This window comes from Cnephaeus nilssonii, assembly GCF_951640355.1.
Source record: "Cnephaeus nilssonii genome assembly, chromosome: 18".
In the NCBI taxonomy this organism is placed as follows: Eukaryota; Metazoa; Chordata; class Mammalia; order Chiroptera; family Vespertilionidae; genus Cnephaeus; species Cnephaeus nilssonii.
This window is the reverse complement of record NC_137089.1, coordinates 26,902,970-26,919,766: the sequence shown is the minus strand read 5'-3', so window position 1 is coordinate 26,919,766 and position 16,797 is coordinate 26,902,970. Positions and strand designations below refer to the sequence as shown.

The following is a 16,797-nucleotide window of genomic DNA, read 5'->3' as shown; positions in this document are numbered from 1 at the left end:
CAGAATTTTTGCACTTATATTTATAAATGAAATGGGTTGGCAATTTTCCTTTCTGAAATATTTCTGGTCTGGTTTTGTTATTAATGTTATATTGGCTTCATAGAATTGGGGAGGGTTTATTTTTGTCTGTTTTCTGAAATAGTTTAAAATTTGAATCATCTATTCTTTGAAAATTTGGTCAAGTTCACTATTAGACTTTGGTTCTGGTCTTTTCTTTGTGGGAAGAATATTAACCAGTGTTTCCTTTTTTTTTTTTTTTTTTGAAAGTTATAGGACTAGCCACACTTCCCATTTCTACTTAGGTCAGTTGCAGTAAGTTTATTTTTTTTTCTACGAATTTGTGCATTTCATCCAAGTCTTCAAATTTATTATCATAATTCTGTCAAAATGTTATTTTATTATCTTTTAAATCTCTTGTGTCTGTTATTTCTTCTTCTATTTAGAATGCTGATTTTCTGTTCTCTTTTTACTTTATCAAATACTCCAAAGGTGGTCTATGTTTTTAGATAACCTATCCTATCTTTATATATTTCCCTTATGACAGATGTGGACTGTTTTGACAATTCAAATTCTGATATAATCATTGCAGAGTATGTTTATTAACTTAACCCCCAATATCCATATATTTTCCCAACATCAATAGCAACTCATTACCCATTAGCCAAAATAATCTAGCCAGTGGTTGGCAAACTGCATCTCGCGAGCCGCGGTTTGCCGCTCTGTTGACTGAGTTTGCCGACCACTGATCTAGCCTATGTCTCCATGTCACTTGAACCAATTGTATTGCTACAGCAGCGGTTATTCGATTTATTAAGATTAGATATTAGATTTAGAACCTGAGGGTTCAAATTCCAAGTCTGCTTCTTACTTGAAGATATTTATACTCTGAACCTCAGTTTGCCACCTTTTTTATTATTAAATGTTCTTAATGGTCTGTTTATTGTATGAAATTGTATCTGCATGCTGATGCTCACCAGCATCCCCTCCTTACCTCTTTAAAAAGCAAAACAAACAGACAAGAAAAACAAGCCCCTCTGTCAACTGTTCAGAGGCAACTGAAGCTTCTAGAAGTTTGGAGGAAAAACTTGTGAGGCGATATTCTCCTGGCTCTGAGAGTCGGATCCAAGAAGCTTGCTTAGGCTTCTCCTCTGTCATCCTGACCTATTTCTCACAGTTCTTGGCAGTGACTTTCCCCAAAGAGTTGTAAGCAAGGCCAAGATAACTTTGGCCTTGAGGAGAAAATCCAGTACATCTGGCAAATCCAATAGGCATAGTTCTGTGGAGGAAGATACAATTGTGTGTGCATATGAGTGCTTGTGAGGGAAGAGAATTTGATGGGGAAAGTTAGGCTGTGACCCTGGGCCAGGGAAGTCACAAGCAAATGCAAAGACTCTCACAGGACTTTCAGTTCATGCGTAGTTCAGATTGGATGACAATAAGCACACAATGAGATTGTGCACATGGAAGTGTTTTCAACTGTAAAGCACTTTCAAAATAGCGGGTATTCATAATATTGTTGAGTTTGATGGTCTTTGATGTTGCAAAGTCCCCCTCACCATCTCCTTTACCTTCAGATGCCTCCTGATTGCTTTGGGTCTGCAGCATATCCAGGCTAGGGTGGGGAAAAAAATCTCAGACCTGGACTTGATCTGCCCTTGGTAATGGTATTTTATTAACTTAATGTGGTTTCCTTTGAAAAGCTTTATGTCTCTAGGCTTCTGCCACTGAAAAGTAACTGCAAATTTACTAAACCTGATTCGCAAGATGTTATTACCATACTACACCTGGAATAATACAGTTTTATTTTACAGAGATACCTGCAAGGAGGAAGTCAGAGCAGCACTTCCTGCTTTTGACCTAAAATCCTATTCACGTATGCTCTTCTGTCTAGGAAAGAGGATGTGAGCATCCAGACATCCTTTCTGCCTGTTACTCACTTCCTGTCTTTAGATGTTAGGGTATAGCTGTTAAAATAGTTACTGTATTTTCCCAAGGAAGAGAAATCATGATTATTTGTGCTGAGGAGGAGCCTGCTGGCAAATTGTTGAGGGATGGAGTCCGTAAACATCACTAATCCACGTCCTCTCAGCACTTACTATTATCTGATGAATACATATTAGACTGTGTGTGCATGTATTGGATTATATTCTATGGCAACTCCCTTTCCTCCCTGGCAGATTAGAAAACCCTCAGAAGTAGGAAACTGAATGTCCAACTGATTATTCCCCCTGCAATGTCTAGTCCCACAAAGTACACAGTGTGTGGCTTAATTTGTGTGCAGTGAATGGATAAATGCAGTGAGACTTTTAAGCACTTACGATTTTGATAGAGTCAGAAAAGAGATTGGTATCCTTGCAATACATTTTCCTCGTTTAGATCTCATAACATCGCCTGGCTGGTGTGGCTCAGTGGTTGAACACAACCTATGAACCAGGGGGTCACAGTTTGATTCCGGTCAGGGCACATGCCTGGGTTGCAGGCTCGATCCCCAGTAGGGGGCGTGCAGGAGGCAGCCAATCAATGATTTTCTATCATTATTGATGTTTCTATCTCTCTCTTCCTCTCCTTTCCTCTCTCTGAAATTAATAAAAATATATTTAAATTTCATAACATCAATAACAGCAGAAACGGTGAAATCTGAGTATCAGGTATATGCCAGGAATTGTTCTAAGGGTCTTTGTATTATTTTTAAAGATTATTTAATCCATATAACAATCCTGTGAGATAGGTCCTGTTATTATCAGCTGAGGAAACAGATACAGAGAGGTTCCATACCTTCCTGAAAGAAACCCAGCCTAAAAGTTGAAGATTTATTGTTATTGTTTTTTAATTTTTATTTATTTTTCAACTAGAGGCTCAGTGCACGAATTCATACACTGGTGGGGTCCTTCAGTCTGGCAGCGATCAGGGCCAATGGGGGGGGCCAGCTGGTTTGGGCGAGGGACTGCAGAAGGTTGGTCAGCCACAGGAGGTTGGCTGTGGGAGCTCACTGACCACCAGGAGGCAGCAGCTCCTGTATCAAGTGTCTGCCCCCTGGTGGTCAGTACACGTCATAGCAACCAGCTGACCCATCGTTCGGTCATTCATTTTATATATATATATATATATATATATATATATATATATATATATATATATTACAGTTGACATATATTATTATATTAGTTCCTGGTGTACAACATAGTATAAGTGGAAGATTTGGTATTCAAACCCATATCCTCAGACTCTGGAGCTCATTTATTAAATGAATCCATTGTATTGCTTTTCTAAGGAAGACATTGCTTTCCTCATTTTATAGATGAGCCTTCTAAGACTCAGCTTAACAAACTGCCCCATTACCACCTAATAAGTAGCTAATAAACATACGGTGATAAAGAAATGTACAGCATGCTTTTATGTGGTGTACAACCATGAGCTGCGCTCACTGTGTTGGAGTTTGGGTTGGCATCATAATCAATAGTATTCCAGAAGGAACATAGACCATCACAGCTTGAAGGGTACTTAAAAACAACCTGCTCTTCCACAGAGTAGAAGAGTCCTTTCTGCAGCATGGCTGGGAGATACCACATCCAGTTCCCGCTTGCATGTCACTAGCAAGAGGGAACTCACTGCCTCGTGGCGTTTTCTTATATTGAACCAAAATATTACCCCAACAATTTGTATTTACTGATCATGGCTCTACTCTGCAGAGACACACAAAGTGAGTTTACCCCAGCCCGTTGTTATTGAGGCTCCATAAAGCTCTTTTCTAGGTTAACTCCTAATAATGGCAACTGACCTTTAAGACATTTACCAGTGCCCAGTTCCTTAAACTTTTTTTACTTATATTACTTAATTTAATTCTCACAACAGTACTATGAGCTGGGTGAAAGAAATAACACATGGGGAAAGTAAATAATTTGCTCAAGGCCACAGAGCTAGGCAATAGAAGGGCTAGGGATTGGACCAAAAGTCAGATGACAGAGTTTATGCTCTTCACTCCTATGCTCCGATGTATTTAATTTAATTTATGTTGTTGATTTTTTATTTCTTGAACCTTTCAATAACCCGGTCACCTCCTTACCCTCATATAATCATTTTCTAACCTATTAGGGCTTCAGGTAAGGGCTGATCAAGGTGGTAAAGAGGGAAACTGTTCTGTCCTTTTCTGAATGCCATACTTGTACCTGTAGCCTGTTACATTGTATTTGATCACTTTATTGTGACAACCATAGCCATGGAAATCCCCAGAACCATTCCTCACATGAACTGCTTATAATAATCTTCTTTATACAACATTTATATAAAATTACATATATGGTACTAGCTGGTTTGGCTCAGTGGATAGAGCGTCATCCCATGGACTGAAGGGTCCTGGATTCAATTCTGGTCAAGGGCACATGCCCGGGTTTTGGGCTCGATCCCTAGTAGGGGGATTGCAGGAGGCAGCTGATCAGTGATTCTCTCATCATTGATGTTTCTATCTCTTGCTCCCTCTCCCTTCCTCTTTGAAATCAATAAAAAATATATTAAAAAATAAAATTACATGTATGTACATATATGTTACAATGATTTTATTTTAAACATACAATGAGACCTTTCTATCTTAGCCCTATTATACAGAGTGGGGCAAAAGTAGGTTTACAATTGTTCTTATGGAAAACAGTACAATAATTAATAAATAATAGTAGAAGAATAAATTCCGTGTTTCACGTACTTACAACTGTACCTAGTAAACTTACTTTTGCCCCACTCTGTATTTTACCTTTTTAGTTTGGGCCTGTGTGAAACTCTTAAAATCTTAATTCTGTCATGTATGGCATTGGTTGTTTCTCCCAGCCCCTATCTAAGTAAAAGCAACATCTTCCATGCCTATCTCACAGTAGGCTTATCCATCACCACCTTTACACTTTGAGAGATGTGGACCAGGAGCCTGATACATCTGACCAGTAATTGCAGCCTCCTTTTAACTGGGCTTGTCTGTTTCTTTCTATAAAGCCAAACATTCATATTTTATGTTCTATCCATTTACAAGATGCTCAAGAGGCTTTGTGTATTTCTGCAGAGTAGAGCCATGATCAGTGAATACAAATTATAGGGGTAAAATTTGGGTGTAACGTAAGAACAGAAATAGAAGAAAAACATTTCAGACAAAATGGACTGTTTAAAAGCATGATTTCCAAAATTTTTGTGGTTGGACAGACTGGATTCAGGCATGAGCACCTGGCCGTGGGTAGAGGCAGCAGCCAGGGCACAAGCAAAGAGCGTGGTGAAGCCATCAGGCCTGGGGGCTTTGGAACTGGCTGACCATTCAAATCCCAGCTCTGCCAATGGCTACTGTGTGACCTTGGGCAAGTCACCTCATCTGTCCATGCCACGCTCCCCTTGCTTGTAAGGTGGGCATAATAATATTCTTTATGGAATTGCTTTTAATGGCATACTTCAAACATTTAGAGTAGGACTCAACATGTGGTAGTCAATAACCTCTAGTTATTATTATTGTTCTAAAGCTGGAGTTGACAAATTACAGCCACAGGTCAAATCAGACCCTCTGCAGATAAATTAAAGTGCTATTGGGATACAACCACTTTGACTGGTTTATATATAGTCTGTGGCCTTTTTCATGCGACAGTGACAGAATGGAGTGGTTTTAACAGAGATCCTAAGGCCCACAAAGCCCCCAAATTTCCTACCTGGCCCTTTACAGAAAAAGCTCCAACCCCCATTGCACTGGATAGAGCACAGGAATTCCTGCCCCCTCATCTGTTCCTTCTTTGTCTTGAAACCTTGGACCAGCGACAGATATTCTGACTTCTGCTGCTCCAGTTCTGAGACTCCATTTCCCAAAGAAGAGTTATGCGAAGAATTGGATCTTGGAGATCCTATTAACGTTGTTACTCATTTTCTCACCAAGTCCATGTTTTATAGCCAGACGTTTGCGTTAATTGATGTGGTATAGAAGTGAATATCATTTTTGTTTTGTTTTGTTTTTTTCTAACGCTAATGAGCATTCCCCACGTGCTAGACTCCATTTTAAGCCCTTTGAATGTATTAGCTCATTAAATTCTTATAGCAACTCTCTGAGGTAGGCACTATTATTTGTGAAAGGCCACGGCCAGCGTGACTTTCGGGTTCAAAGGCTTGGAGAAAGAGCTGACGCACAAATGATATACACAAGACAAGATTAATTTTGATTTTATAGGGGGAGGCCAGGGCAAACTCAACTATAGAAGTCAAGTTCCACTGAGTCTCCTTTACCCAGCTGCTTTTATTTACTAGAATACACAATTGCCTTTTAGGAATGCAAACAGACATATCAATGGTAATGTTTATAGTAAACAGTAAGATTATCAGGTTTTGGGGGTGTTTGCTTTAGGCCATTGAGTCAGCAGTAAGTCATAAAATATAAATTCACCCTGTAAATTTCAAAGGAGCCACTCAGCCTTCTGGTGCACTCTTCGCATTCATATTAATTACTGTTGATCTTGGTTTCCAGCAACTATTTATCTCCATTTTACTGATGGAGAAATGGAAACATTGAGAAGTTAAGGAAATTTAACCTCACAGTTAACTAACTGCCACAGTTGGAAAAGCAAGATTTGAAACTACTAAGCAGTGTGGCTGCAGAGTCTAGTGTTTTAACTTCTGTAAAGGAGTCACTCAACTTTGAGGACGTTATGATTCCACCAGAGACACCTATGTGCAAATGGGTACCCACACATCTTAAATGTGTGCAAGTTGATTAGCACAGTGCCTTGCATGGCATGAGCCAGCATCATCAGATTTATGTCCTGATGAGGTTGGTATCAGTGGAGGTGGCCACAAAGCTGAAGGGAGGCATGCCTGGAGGACTTCAAGAAGGAGGTCTCACCTGAATTGAGACTTACAGGATGTAGAGACGAATTTTCCAGAAGGATTCCCATGCAGAGGAAATTGCATGTGCAAGAAACAGAGGCAGAAAGAACATAGCATGTTCAGAGAAATAAACAGTATTTCTCTTTGGCTGGCATGTGGACTATGGTGACTAAGGCAGTCAGCTGAGATGAGGACAGGAGATGGATAGCGGCCAGATTGTGAATGGCTTTGCGTGAACCTGGACAGACCCAAGTCCTCTAGTGTGTCTCTTTAGGGACAGTGTCCTATATTTGTCTATTTGTTTAATATCCATCCCCCCCCCCTCAGTATGCACATGTACTAACATGTAAGTACATTGGGCTAGGCACCAGTCATGCTCACTGGGATAACCTAACCCTCAGGGCCCTGCCTAGAGTAGGAACTCATTAAACATTTGTTGAATTAAGGTAACTAAACTAATCCGTTACTTCTGGGTGGTTGTAAGTCTCATAAGATACTTTCCCTGGGTCTAGCTGGCATCCCTGGAGACAATGGTCATGCTTAGCTGAAGGATCCAGGCAGGTCTCATTGAATGACTGCACTATCTGAAATTGGCCAATTGTGAGATAGTTATTTACTTGGAGGCCAAAGGTTACTCCACAATTCATATCCAGTTGGATTTACTCCTGACTCCACATGTTGAAACTCAGCATCCTCACCCATGATGCCCTTATGACCTCAGGAGAGCCCTTTGGTCCTTCAAACGTCTTTTAAAATCCTATCATCAAGAACCCGCCTGGTGGAATGGAAGAGGACTGCTGGTAAGTGGTGGTAAGTGGATGAAAACAAAGATTCTTTTAGACAACTCTGCCAAACCAAAGGACAAGTAAGTTGAGTACATCTTCTCAGCTAGTAGGCTTGTTTTCGTATTTATCAGGTGTCTGTAGGGTTTGGGAAAAAGTCAGAAGACACATCTGCCTCAGGCCTAAGAATTCAGCACACATTTTGACAGGACTATTTGTTGGTGATGACACCACCCGTAAGATGAGATTCTTTTTTTTTTTTCTCTTTAATGTTGTCAGAAGAGGCAGCTTCCCAAAGAATCATAGACTGTTTGAAGGGTAGGGACCTTATTTCCCTCTCTTGACAGGGGAGGAAAATGAGGTCGGGGTGCTGCGGTGACTTGCCCAGGGCTGGAGAGCGCGAATTAGTGGCAGGCTGGAACTGTGATCCAGGTCCCCAATGCCCAGGGCCAATTCTCTTCCCACCTCCCCACTCAGCCTCCTGAAGGATTAGCTGTAGCTTCTGAGAAGCTTGTATTACCACTTTCATCATTTCTTGGTCTTTTTGGAAATATTGATGATCTCCCTCTGCATCTTTCCTCTCTAAGATGACCTAGGAAATGCCATTAAGGGAAAGTCTTAGATTGCATTTTTGGCAGCAAATCCCACAGTCACCGAGCTGTCCCCAGCTTGAAAGTTTCACCCAAGGTCTAAATCTGCTGAAGGTTGATTTCTTGCCTCCAGCTTTTCCCTTCATCACATTAGGAAATATACATTTTGTGTTCAGATCCCGTACAGCAATAAAATATTTCTTTTCCTTCCTGTGATCTGGAAATCCCCCCCCCTTTTTTTAAATTATTTTTTAAGAAGAGACCTTGCATATATCAGAGGGACTTGCTGGCTCCTCAGAAACCAGCCTGGTAGGAGAGGTGATTGGATTTGCCTAAAGTATTTCCTCATTAGTAGCCTGTGTGTGTTTTCCTTTCAAATGTCACCTGGCAGCCCCAACAAAGATCTAATTGTTGTAAGTGGGGTCTCTGCAAACTTGGGCTTTATTGAAATCTTCACAACTGCCTGTCCTTCAGATAACAAACTGGAAACATATTGAAAGTGACCTGGTATATTACTGGTTTGTAGACCACTTCTTACTGCTCTCCTCCCCTTTCTTTTACAACTGAAGATTGGAATTTTAATTGCTCAACCACAGTTTTTAATTCATGATGCCCAGAAAGGGCATGGATTATTAATTACTTCTGATTATGAGGCGCCTCGAACCCGGGCCTGGCTGCTTCTTAATGGGTTTAAGCCGCTCTTCGCCTGACATGACTGTCTGTATGCACATGGAGGTGTAATTATGCAGACACTAGCTGTTCAGTTCTGCCAGGCCAAACTATCATGAATACATATTATAGTATCTTAAAAGGAATTTATTGAAATGCCATAGTTTAATAGTTCAAGCTTACAAAATTAAGCTCTCTTATGTTACAGGCAATAGCCTCTTAATTGGATGTTTTCTCCTAGTACATAAAAAACATTGGCTTAAATACACACACACACACACACACACACACACACACACACATCCAATTAATTTTTTTTAAGTGTGAGAAAGAGGTTTTCTTCATGGTTAAAAGTAGGACTCTGGAGCCAGGTTGTGTGGGTTTGACTCATGCGTCTGCTACTTTCTAGCTCTGTAACTTGGGCACATGATTTAGCCCCTTTCCTATTGTAGTGTCTTTGGTAAAATGCAGATGATTGGAATGTACCACTGGTGGTTCCGAGTATCAAGTAAGTTGACAAAGGTCATGGAACCTAGTCATTGAGCTTTTTACTGATTGCTCCAATGTATTTACTTGTATTTATGTGTTATAACATCTAGTGTGTTAAGTTGATGAAATTAGGGGTGTCTCCCTGTGTCAAAACCTGAGAGTTGTCCCCTAATATCTATTCTCTTCTTCTTTTACAGTAATAATTTCCCTTCCCCACCAATTTTAAACTGGTTTGGCAAAGGACTGCCCAGAGTTAAAATTTCTGTTCCATGTAGAAGTAGCCATGTGACTACATTCTGATCTATGGGTTGGTGTATCAACTTCAGAAAAATGGCTTTAAAAGAGGAAGGATTGTGTGTCCTTCATGTCTTCCTTCTTTCTACTGATGATGGGAATGTGATTGTGATGGCTGGAACCCAAGCAGCCTTCTTGGACCATCAGATGGCAGGCTAGGCTTGCAGGGCATGAAGGGAGCAGAAATCTGAGGCCCTGACCACTTCAGAGAGTAGAGCTCCCCTAGCAGCCCTTTTACAGTAGACTTTTGGTAAAAGAAACAAAAACCTCTATATTATTTAATACACTGTAATTTGGGGCACCTATTGCAACCAAATCTAGTCTTATGTAACACCTTACCCTCCCTGACTTAGATCACACTCTCAGTATTTTGATATTCTATTTGGTTCTTTACCAATCTCTTAGGTCTCTTAAAAAAATGATCTCTAGATGATTCTCTCGAGCTTTCAATTGTTTCTTTACACATAGTAAATATACTTGTGGCTTTGTAGTCTGTGTGGGACTGCTATTGCTACCAGTATTTTTACTAATTCTTGTTCATGGAACCTTATTTCCTTTTGTGCGAGATTTTCTTCCATTTTATGCTGCGAATTGCCCTTGAAAATGATTCACAGGGACTCTTTGAAGCCTAGGATTAAATTGCCTTCCTCCAGAAAGGTTGCATTTGATTACCAGGCCCATAGGCTTGTCCATCTTGGAACCTCCTAAAACCAAGGTCCAGATTTAACGAAAGAACTCATGTCATCTACTCACTTCCCTTCCTCCTTTTCTAGGCTTAAACTTCTTTTAATCTGAGACCATTTATTATCCTGTCTCATGGACAGCACAGTCCTCAGCACATGAAAATTCACTAGTAAATTTTGGCTGAATGAATGAATCTTTAAATTATCATGCCACTTTGTTAACTTATTTTCTCTGTCTTTATTTTCAGTTGGTCAGTTGAATACCATGTCCAATGGGGTGTCTTTTCTTACTAAGACTTCTCTCCTTTAAAACTCCCCCAAGTTGTGTGCCACATAGGGAGTGGCTACTTGGTGAATAATTGCTTCCCGGCTAAGATTGCCTTTTTCCATGCCTCTGCCCATGAATGGATCAAGCCACACATTTCTGGAATTCCTCACACCTTATATATTGCTCAGGTTATCTCTGGCAGTAATCCTCAATGGCTCAGTAACTGGTAGATCTACCTCTAATTTGTTCTCTCCTCTAGTACACTCAATCTCACACTTCAAGAGTTCTCTCCAAAGCTGACTTCTCATTCTGTCATTTTCTTGCTTGTAGACCATCATGGCTATTACCACTGCCTATAGAATAAAGTCCAAACCTATTAGCTTCTCATTTTGCATCCTTCATCTAAGTGGGCTAGCCAGATTCCATGAAAGAATATAATCTCTGGGAAATCAAACCCCAGTTTCACCACTTACTGGCCACATGACTCCACAAAAGCTAACTTCTGAGCATTGGTGTGCTGATGTGTAAAATAATAATAGTTTTGCAAAGGATAATCTATGTGAAGCTCCTAGTGTCCACCACAATTAAAGTAGCTCTATAAGATATTTCTTTCTCGCAGGATCTGAAGGGGATAGCAATGTAATCTCTTGTTGCTTGTGGATACATGGATACTTAATAAATGAAGGATGCCTTACCCATTTTCTCTCTGGACCTAGTTTTCTTATATATACAGTGGGGCTTTAAATGGTTATTTTGAAGCTTAAATGTGGAAAGTGGAGGAAAGCACTCGGTTCTATACTTGGCACATCACTAGGTTTATGACAAATGTTCCTTCTTTAGCCCCCTTCCAAATTGAGGTCCAATTTTCCTTTCCTATGGAATTGCAATAAAAAAAATGATAAACCAGAGTACATTATATAAAAGAAGGATTTGATTCTTTGTGTGTTTTTTAAAATTTATTTTTATTTATTTTTATTTTGGATTGTGATTCTTATCGCTACTTTTTAAAGTCCTAGCATCCCTCTAAGGCCAACTTGAAATACCACCCACTCCATGAAGCATTCTGGAATCTCACTTTCACAACACATGCCCCCTACTTCAGCCAGGAGGATGATGCAAGCAAAGGGGACTCTCCAAACGATCTCAGCTGGTTCTAGAATTCCCTGTATATCAACAAGTATAGCTCCACAATATACAAAGCTAAACAGTGTTTTAGCTTCTACTGAGCTATTTTTAGCCATGGAAAATTCAGTATCTTCAAAACAGGTCTATTTATTTCAGTTTTAGACAACTTAAATCTGTCCCCTTAAATTTTTAACATGTGCTTAGGTATGTCTGTGTTTCTCTTTAAACATACTGCAAAGAAACAAATAATATTCCTTAAAATACGGTGGCCAGGAATCACCTTTCTTCTTCTGAATCTGCATCCTGTGCTAACATGTTCCCGGCAACCCCGAAATTGTATTTTCAAATACATGTTGGTGCTCAGTGACATCTCCTCTGTCTTGAGTTAATACAGCTGTTTTTAATATCTAGGATTGGTTCTCCCGATATAGATCCATATTGCATGCCTGTGGGCACGTTTGGTCTGCTTATTAAATCGTCATGAACCTAATCTGTTCCTAGTTCTCCTAGATCCATTTTTCTCATGAGTTCTTCCAAGGTACTTTATTCCTGCATAAAACGTGTGCCATCGTTTATATACTTGGCTTATGTCACGATGTCACAGGTGGGGCTCCCTAGAAGCAGTGCCTCAGTCCGAGGGGTTGGGCAGCAGCTCTTGTGTCTCCAAAGCAGGGAGGCTTCTGTTGGGCCAGGAGCAGTCCTCCAGAGCAGGGGACAGCTATGAGTTGTTCTCAGCCAACACACAGCCCCACTGGTAAAGGAGCTGATGGGACATCAACAGCAACAACTACAGTCACCCATGACTTTGTAATTCTTGAGTATGGAATCTATGTGTTTCTGCCATGTTTATAAACCTGGCTCTATGTCTTTATTTACTTATTTTTTACTATGTTTTTATTGATTTCAGAGAGAGGAAGGGAGAGGGAGAGATAGAAACATCAATGATGAGAGAGAATCATTGATTGGCTGCCTCCTGTATGCCCTGTACTGGGGATGGAGCCCACAACCCAGGCATGTGCCTGACCCAGAATCAAACCATGACCTCTTGGTTCTATGTCTTGCACAGTGAAGGTACTAGTTTCTAGAATTGAATCATCTAAGGTCTAGAGGAAATGCCCCCTAGCTTGCACCCATTCCAGTCCACTGCCATCCTATATAATAAAAGCCTAGTATGCAAATTTCCCCCTCGACCGGGAGTTTGACCAGGGGCGGGGCTGGCGACTGCAGCAGCTGTGGCAATGGCAGCAGTAGGCAGCGGGGGAAGGAAGACACCCCTGGCCGGCAGCCGCTAGGGACCTTACCCATGCACGAATTTCGTGTACTGGGCCTCTAGTTTGTAATAATAGCCAAGTCCTCCCCATGCAGCAGAGAACCAGACCATGAGCCACAGAAGGAAGTTGATGCCGCATGTTCTAAGAATCTAGTTGCCCTGTCAACTTAGATGGTGCTTAAATTCGGAATAGGCAACTAAATTCTTAAGACCAAGAAAACATCAAAAAGCAGAACTTCAGTCTGTTTAACTCTTAAACTCTTTTTGTTTCTTTAAATTTTGTAAAGTAATAGATGCATATGACTAAACATGAAAATGTACAAAGGGAAATAAAGGAATAGTAAAGGCCTGTTTCTCCAGCATCTTGACTTTTATTTCCCCTCCCCAGAGCTAACTACTGTTAACGTTTTCTTGTGTTTCTATCCAGAAATAGTTGTAGACATATAAGCATATCTATTTATGACTTTATACATAAAAAGATTACAGTATATGTATGTTCTGCTTTCTACTTGTTTAAAACTAATAATAGACCTTACTGATCTTTTTGTTGTTGTTATTATTCCTCACCTGAGGATATTTTTCCATTGATTTTTAGAGAGAGTGGAAGCGAGGGAAAGAGAAACACCAATGTGAGAGAGATACATCGATTGGTTGCCTCTCACATGCACCCTGACTAGGGTTAGGGATCAAGCCTGCAACCGAGGTATGTGCCCTTGATGGGACTCAAACCCAGGACCCTTCAGTTCAAGGGCCAATGGTCTGTCCACTGAGCCAAACTGGCTAGGGCCTTACAGGTCTTTCTACATCAACATCTCTATATCTCATTTTTAAAATATGGATGTCTTCCAATTTATTTAATCTATCCTTTTTTAACATTTAGGTTGTCCCTGTTTTCAGCTCTTCCATCTAATATTTTTGCTATTACAGATTTTTGCCAATAGAAAATAAGTGTTCTGTGCAATTTTTTTACACATATGTTCTTAGCACTATTAACTAGAAAAAACCTGTTGTTGTTTCTCAACAGAAAAATGATGAAATGGACGGTGACTGTGGCTACCCAGAGTCCCTATGTCTAAGTCACGCTTTTTCTGCCCATTTGTTTTTCAGCCTATTTCCCAGAATGCAACTTATAGTCAGAAAAGGTAGAAGTTGTCCTAGTTGAAAAAAGCTGCAAGTAATTCTCACGTTCAGGTCATCATACTAGAGGGTTCTAAAAACCACGATGGTATATAATTTCAATAACAGGGTAGCTATTATGCGAGGAACAGTTCTGAATCTTGTTTAGAATTTAAGAGGTCCAGTATGGAGAGCTTGTCTAATGCAAGTTTCAAAAATGCAATCAGATTTTCCACACATTCCACCCTGATGCACTTAAAAGAGCTTCTTGTCTTTTTTTGCTTGCAGTGAAGTACATGCGAGAAGCCACACCCTACGTGAAGAAAGGCTCCCCTGTGTCCGAGATTGGGTGGGAAACGCCTCCGCCCGAATCCCCGCGGTTAGGGAGTGGCTCCTCGGACCCTCTGGCATCGTCCTCGCAGCCCTTCTCCTTCCACAGAGACCGGAAGAGCATCCCCCTCAGGATGTGCTACGTCACTCGGAGTATGGCCCTGGCCGACCCAGAGAACAGGTAAAGAGGACCAAAGCTCTCCGTGTCTCAGCAGCTTTTCGGCCGCTGAGGTTTCATGCGGTCCCTTGCCAGGGCTGGGCTCGTGTTCTGAAAACGCTCCGTGGTTTCCAAAGAACAGCCTGGAAGGGCAATGCTGAGACAATGTGTGTGTTCAAGCCAGGCCTCCCTCCCTCTCGTGGTCCATCCTTCCTCCTCCTTTCTTTCCTCCTCATGAAGAATCTGCAGCCTGAGTTCTGGTTGTGGGAAGAGATGAAGAATTGGAGGTGCATTCCTCAGTGTCTTCTCTGGGTCTGCCACAGTCAGCTTATGGGACTTTGGCAAGTTTCTCAAACCACTAAACCTCCACTTTGTTATCTGTAAAATGGGAATAATTGAGATATACACCTCACTGGGCTGTATAGGTGTATACAGCCCAGTGAGGTGTATATCTCAATGATATAAAGGGGGGGATGTATGGGAAGTGCTTAGCACAGGAAAGTCTTTCATGAATATAAGATATAGTAAGATTTATTACTAAGGCCTGGTAGTAATAAGCAAATCAGCCACTCTGGGCCTCAGGGCCCTCCACTGTGTATTTGGAGAGTCACATGGAGGATATGTGAAACTATTTTTTACTCTAAACCTTGTTTTGTGCTTGAGAGAGGAAAGAGTGGTTCTGGTCCAAGCATGGGGTGCTTCTTGCAAAGTCTGTACGTGACTTGTCAGGCCACAGGACAGCTATGTCACCCAGTCCATGGCAATTGTAAGGCGTCCATCAAAGATCCGCAAATACTTGGGGTCTCTCTTCCCTCAAAAGTCTTCCTTTAACTCATCTGAACAGAAAGCATGCATCTTGGAGGGAAAGAAGAGATATGTAGAGAAAAGAGAGGGGACGTGAGCCAGCCAGTGGGGGATCTTGGTGACCTTTGCATCCACACTCAAATACTAAAAATAGGAACAGCCACTGGCCCTTATTTCTAACATGTGTGGAACAGCTGCAACCCACCCGCGTCGGGAATATTTGGCGAGGTGCTAGAGTTGGTGGGGAAAAGCCAAAGGGAATGGGGGCAGGGCAAATGTTGCCTCCTTGGCTTGCTGCTCAATGCTGTTTTTGTTCTCTTCCTAATAAGCTCTCTCTAAGGAAGCTGCAAGCAAGCCTTTGGGACTCCAGCCAGCTGCAGGGCTACCCTGCTGCCCCCACCCCTTCAATGTCAGTTACATCTACACAGGGATGGGAGATCAGCAGTTATAGGAGAGAGCTATAGGTATCAGCAAAAGATGAGTCAGAGTAAGCAGACTGGGAAGGAGACAGCATTCTTAGATAAGCCACACCTCCATCTGTTCTCTGGTGCGTATCCCCTTAATTTCTGCCACTTTCCTGGGCCTTCAGTTCATGTCCTGGTTACTCTGAGTTTCCTCTTCCCTGGCCTCTTCTCACCACCCAATCAGACATGTCCTTTCTCCTAGAGTCTGGTGTGTAAGGTTTCAGATCTGATGAATTTATAATTTATTGAGTGCCTGTCTTGTGCTGGGCATTATGCTAATTACTTCAGATCAGAGACTGCAAAGTGGCAGCCTACAGGTGTGCCCAGCCCACAGGTATGTTTTTTTTTAATGGTCTATCTAGTGTTTTAACCCCACTTAGTCCTCTTAACAGCCCTCTGAGTTTCTATCCTTGTCCCCATTTTGTAGATTAAAAAACTGAGATTCAGTGCTTATAGAAGCTCCAAATATCATATAGCTAATATATGGGATAGCTGGGCTTCAAACTCATGCTTTGAGTGGGTGACAGTATCAGTTTACTGTTACCAGAAAAATGCAGAGGCTAGAAAACGTGGGGTATCATGGAAGTGATTAATGCACTGGAGAGAGAGATCAAAGACATGATTCCTCAGATTCCTTCCACCTGTGGACTTATATCTTATAACATTTTCTCCAAGGCATTTAATTATATTTTAAAGAATATTTTTGGAGCCATCATTTCTTAGTTCAAATATTGGAAACTTTATTCTGTCAAGCCAGTCGAGGGAATGCATTTTTAAACTTCTCTCTTGGTGCTCATTAAGGCCCCCAGTAATGAGTGTATGTGGGGCCTCCCAGGTGGTGAGGCAGAGCCAGGCCTGCTAGGGTGTGAGACTGTTAAGGCAGGACTGAAATGGCAACCCCGCTAAGCCAGATCCAGGAGGG

At 41.3% G+C, this 16,797-nt stretch overlaps 1 protein-coding gene across 2 annotated transcripts in view; it reads left to right on the top strand.

Annotated features, from left to right (window-relative positions):
- Positions 1–16,797, top strand: part of SNTB1 (syntrophin beta 1) — a 194,781-nt gene that overhangs the window by 83,062 nt on the left and 94,922 nt on the right. For both annotated transcript variants that reach the window (XM_079796355.1, XM_079796356.1), the window contains exon 3: positions 14,409–14,631. In XM_079796355.1, the coding sequence (XP_079652481.1) occupies positions 14,409–14,631 (223 nt within the window). The remainder of the gene's footprint in view (positions 1–14,408; positions 14,632–16,797) is intronic.